At 39.7% G+C, this 5,788-nt stretch overlaps 1 protein-coding gene across 1 annotated transcript in view; it reads right to left on the bottom strand.

Moving 5' to 3' along the window:
- The window catches only part of LOC118358605 (rho GTPase-activating protein 39-like), a 230,838-nt gene extending 225,662 nt beyond the window's left edge, over positions 1–5,176 (bottom strand). The window contains 1 exon segment of the mRNA XM_052481147.1: positions 5,005–5,176. Within this exon segment, the coding sequence (XP_052337107.1) occupies positions 5,005–5,015 (11 nt within the window). The 5' untranslated portion in view covers positions 5,016–5,176.
- Between the last annotated feature and the right edge of the window lie 612 nt (positions 5,177–5,788).

Here is a 5,788-nt window from a genome sequence, read left to right as displayed (position 1 = left end):
GAATTCAATCTTCAATAGCTCTTAAACAAAACGTGCCATAATTATGAAAATGATATATTCTGAATCTGGGGAGGATGGAGAAAACTCCATGCCTTTAAAATACACAAGTATACATATGTTCTTCTGGATTTCTATCTTTAATACCTGTTAAACAAAGTGTGCCATGACTATGAAAATAATATATTCTGAATCAAAAATCCAAGCTTTAAAGAAAAATGCATCACGACATGCCATTTAGAATGGATTCCCCTGCATGATTTCTATTTTGTGGAGGCGTTTTTTTCTGGGTAAGTCTCTATTAGCTTTGCATACCTGGATTGAACAAAATTTGCACATGATTCTTTTTTAAGTTCTTCAAGCTCTATCAAGTTGATTGTTAATCATTGCTAGACAGCAATTTTCAAGTCTTGCCATAGATTTTAAAGACGATTTCAGTCAAAACAGTAACTAGGCCGCTCAGAAACATTCAATATCGTCTTGGTAAGCAACTCCAGTAGATATTTTGCCTTGTTTTTAAGGTCCTGCTGAAAGGTGAATTTGTCTCAAGAGTCTCTGTTGGAAAATATAAGAGTGCTACTCAGTGATGTGTTTTGTTGGATTTGCCCCAAACATAGCGCTTTGTATTCAGGACGAAAGTTAATTGCTTTGCAACATTTATTGCCGTTTTAATGTAGTGCCTTGGAATATTTTTATTCTGTACAGTCTTCCTTCTTCTCACTCTGTCATTTCGGTTATTTTTGTGGGGTAACTATAATTTTGTTGCTCCATCCTCAGTTTTCTCCTATCACCGCCAAAGTCGCCATTGGCCTCATGGTGAAATTCCTGAGAGGTTTCCTTCCTCTCCAGCAACTGAGTTAGGAAGGACGCCTGTATCTTTGTAGTGACTGGGTATATTGATTCACCATCCAAAGTGTCATCAAATGGATATTAAATGTTTTTTTTTTTTACCCATCTACCAACAGGTGCCCTTCTTTGCGAAGGCATTGGAAAACCTCCCTGGTCTTTGTGGTTGAATCTGTGTTTGAAATTCACTGCTCGATTTACAGATAATTTTATGTGTGCGGTACAGACACGAGGTAGTCATTTAAAAAAATCATGTTAAACACTATTATTGCACACAGAGTGAGTAGATGTGAGTAGATGCAACTTATTATGTGACTTGTTAAGAAACTTTTTACTACTGAACTTATTTAGGCTCGCCATATGAAAGGGGTTGAATACCTATTTACGCAAGACATTTCATTTGTAATTACACTGAACAGAAATCTAAATGCCAACATGCAACAATTTCAAAGATTTTGCTGAGATACAGTTCATATAAGGAAATCAGTCAATTGAAATAAATGAATTAGGCCCTAATCTATGGGTTTCACATGACTGGGCAGGAGCACACAGCCATGGGTGGGCATGGGTGGGCATAGGCCCACCCTCTTGAAAGCCAGGCTCAGCCAATCAGAATGAGTTTTTCTCCACAAAAGGGCTTTATTACATACAGAAATTCTCCTCGGTTTCATTCAGCTGTCCAGGTGGCTGGTCCCAGACAATCCCGCAGGTGAAGAAGCTACATGTGAAAGTCCTGGCTGGCGTGATTACACGTGGTCTGCAGTTATGAGGCCATTTTAACTTACTGCCAAATTCTCTAAAACGACATTGAAGGTGGCTTATGGTAGAGAAATTAACATTAAATTCTCTGGCAACAGCTTTGGTGGACATTCCTGCAATCAGCATGTCAATTGCACACTCCCTCAAAACCTGAGATATCTGTAGCATTGTGTTGCATTACAAATCTGCACATTTTAGAGTGGCATTTTATTGTCCCCAGCACAAGGTGCACCCGTGTAATGATCATGCTATTTAACCAGATCCTGATATGGCAAACATTCCAGGTGGATGGATTATCTTGACAAAGGATAACTGTTCACTATAAGAGATGAAAACAAATGTGTGCACATTTTAGAGAAATATATGTTTTCTGTGCATATAGAACATTTTCTGGGATCTTTTATTTCAGCTCATGAAACACGACAAGCACTTCACATGTTACATTTATTATTTTATATATATATATATATATATACAGTACCAGTCAAAGTTTGGACAACACTACTCATTCAAGAGTTTCTTTATTTTACACTATTTTCTATATTGTAGAATAATAGTGAAGCCTTCAAAACTATCAAATAACACATATGGAATCATGTAGTAAACACACAAAAAATTCAACAAATTTAAATATATTTTATACTTGAGATTCTTCAAAGTAGCCACCCTTTGCCTTGATGACAGCTGTTAAAAGTTCATTTGTGGAATTTCTTTGCTTCTTAATGCGATTGAGCCAATCAGTTGTGTTGTGACAAGGTAGGGGTGGTATACAGAAGATAGCCCTATTTGGAAAAAGACCAAGTCCATATTATGGCAAGAACAGCTAAAATAAGCAAAGAGAAAGGATTGGGTTGCAAAGGGTTGGAAAGTTTCCGGGAAATTTCCCATGAGACGTTAAGCCCGGGAATTTGGGGAATTTTGCTTAAATTCAGCAAATAAGTTAGCTTAAAACAGTGAACTTTTTTTTGTGGGATACACATAAGGCAATTCTAGGTCTTGTGGCATATTTTGGTTAAACTATCCCTAATTCCATAGAATTGCAACCCTCTTCATGCACTGTGCATTCTTCCAACACATATACAGTGGGGCAAAAAAGTATTTAATCAGCCACCAATTGTACAAGTTCTCCTACTTAAAAAGATGAGAGAGGCCTGTAATTTTCATCATAGGTACACTTCAACTATGACAGACAAAATGAGAAGGAAAAAAAACAAGAAAATCACATTGTAGGATTTTTAATGAATTTATTTGCAAATTATGGTTGTGTGTTGGAAGACCAACCCATGTCGTAAACTCCGGCATAAAGAGAGTCATTTGCTATTGAAGTTTTATTCCGGAAGGAGCTACGCATTTTACACACAGCGTTCTTTTGGTAAACGCGCAGATTCAGCTGTTTATATATCAATCAGTGTGGCAACTAAGTCAGGGAAAGCTAAGTCTAGATATACAGATGTACACACAATTTTAGAAGAAATTGATCGGAAAAGTGAGACGGAGGTTGTTGTAGGGCGATTCATTTAGCGATTCCCAAGTGGAGGAATATATTTTTTTAACGGAGAGGACACCGTTGTAGCCACTGTGTAACGGTGCCTGCAGAAGAGGAACAATGTCACCGTTTTGGTAAAGTGTCACGTTCTGGTGGAAATGTGGAAATGTGTCCAAATTTGAGATTTTTGGTTTCAACCGCTGTGTCTTTGTGAGACGCAGCGCAGGTGAACAGATGATCTTCGCATGTGTAGTTCCCACCGTGAAGCATGGGGGAGGAGGTGTGATGGTGTGGGGGTGCTTTGCTGGTGACACTGTTTGTGATTTATTTAGAATTCAAGGCACACTTGACCAGCATGGCAATCTGCAGTGACATGCCATCCCATCTGGTTTGTGCTTAGTATGACTATCATTTGTTTTTCGACAGGACAATGACCCAACACACCTCCAGGCAGTGTAAGGGCTATTTGACCAAGAAGGAGAGTGATGGAGTGCTGCATCAGATCACCTGGCCTCCACAATCACACAAGCTCAAACTAATTGAGATGGTTTGGGATGAGGTGGACCACAGAGTGAAAGAAAAGCAGCCAACAAGTGCTCAGCATATGTGGGAACTCTGACTGTTGAAAAAGCCTGTTGGAAGACTGTTGGAAAAGCATTCCAGGTGAAGCTGGTTGAGAGAATGCCAAGAGTGTGCAAAGCTGTCTTCAAGGCAAAGGGTGGCTACTTTGAAGAATCTAAAATATATTTTGATTTGTTTAATACTTTTTCGGTTACTACATGATTCCATATGTTCTTTCATAGTTGTGAAGTCTTCACTATTATTCTACAATGTAGAAAATAGTTTTTAAAAATTAAGAAAACCACTTGAATGAGTAGGTGCATCCAAACGTTTGACTGGTACTTTATATATAATTCCACCGACTATAATTCCATTCCACTTTTTCCACTTTGATTATGGGGTATTGTGTGTAGGCCAGTGACAAGAAAATCTCTATTCAACCCATTTTAAATTCAAGCTGTAATGCAAAACAAATGTGGAAAAGCACTGTCAATTCTGAATCAGGGGAGGATAAATCCATGTCCTTTTTTCTGTAGAATTTGTATTTGGGGGGGGATTCAATATTTCTTAAACGACAAAGCATAGGATGATCAGGATTCTTACGTTTATATCATTTCCATAGCAAGCGTTGTTGAAAATTAAAACAGATTTGGGATTTCAAAGGTGTGGCTTGTTCTCCATCCACCCCTTCTTCAGATTATACATATGTTACATAGTCATGGCATGCTTGGTTCAATAGCGTTTGACAAGATAAAACCGAATAACCACCGAATATCCAATATAAAACACATTTGACCACGGTGCTGCCTCCATCACGTCTCGGGGTGGCTGACTAGACATCGAAATGCTGAGATTTGGATAGCTCGCCCTGCATAAATACCCATCATATCGGTGTAATAACAAACCCATAAATGGGTAATAACACCATTTTCACTCGCTATGGTTTCAGATAAAGCCTATCAAAGTCAAAACAGCCTGTAGGTGCGCTTGTGTTGCCAGATGAGACGCGAGGCTGAGGGGAAAGACAGGTGCATTCAATCACAGGGATGCAACACCCTCACACAGAAACAGATGCTGCTCGTGCCGCTGGATCTTCAGTTACACACACCGACGGGATTGACAGAAAAAGTCATCGAGTTACCCGGTAAAGATGACAACGGGAGTAACATTAAGTTACCACATAAACGAATAAACTGACCGAGAGGCCTGATAGCTCAAATCATTGCCCGGTAACGTTAGCTAGCGAAGAAAAACTACCAGCTATCCTGGCTAAACTCGCCAACGAAGAAGCATCGCTACGAAATACATTTCCTTGGATACACCAGCGATGTTTGAATATAAATAGTTTGGCTTACCTCTCTGCCATTTTTTCCGGTCGCTCCCAATTAAATTCCGTTCGTAATAATCCCCACAACGTTACCCATGTTGCCGAAATCGCTGTCGCCGCAGTCAGCGAACTGGTCGCACTCTCCCGGATAGAATATCACGCACGCACTCTCTCCTATAAGCGAATTGCTCGCATCCCGGTTTCTCCGTCACTGACCTGACGTAACGCAGTTTCAACATAGAGCGCACGAACTGCATTTCCATAGCAGCACAGTAAACGCCATGATCCCCGAGCATAGAAATTCATTTTAGAATGCACCAACAACAAACCCCAACAACAACTGTGCCATAAAGGTCGAGACCTCTTGTCAGCTATAGTGTTCAAGTAAAAAACCCTCCCAACAAAATACAAAATTCATTCATCTAACTTTCATCCATAGACCGACTACAAGTAGCCTAATGGTTAAAGCTTTGGGGCAGTAACCATAAAGGTTGCTAGATCGAATCCCCGAGCTGACAAGGTAAAAAATCTGTCTTTCTGCTCCTGAACAAGACAGTTAACCCACGGTTCCTAGGCCGTCATTGTGAATATTTGTTCTTAACTGACTTCCCGAGTTAAATAAAGAAAAATGGCTGACTATTAGGTCAACTTTCCCACTGAAGACCACGTTCACAATTTTGAAAGATCATTTGGAGGTCTCAAGAACGTTAGACTTCCTATCTGAAATAATATTCCCCCCCTTCTGGATGGTTGGAAGTTTGATTGGTGAGGGCCCCGGGGGTACCTCAATTTGATATACTACATGAAGTTGT

This window comes from Oncorhynchus keta, chromosome 26 (assembly GCF_023373465.1).
Source record: "Oncorhynchus keta strain PuntledgeMale-10-30-2019 chromosome 26, Oket_V2, whole genome shotgun sequence".
Lineage (NCBI taxonomy): Eukaryota > Metazoa > Chordata > Actinopteri > Salmoniformes > Salmonidae > Oncorhynchus > Oncorhynchus keta.
This window is presented reverse-complemented; position numbering and strand designations above follow the sequence as displayed.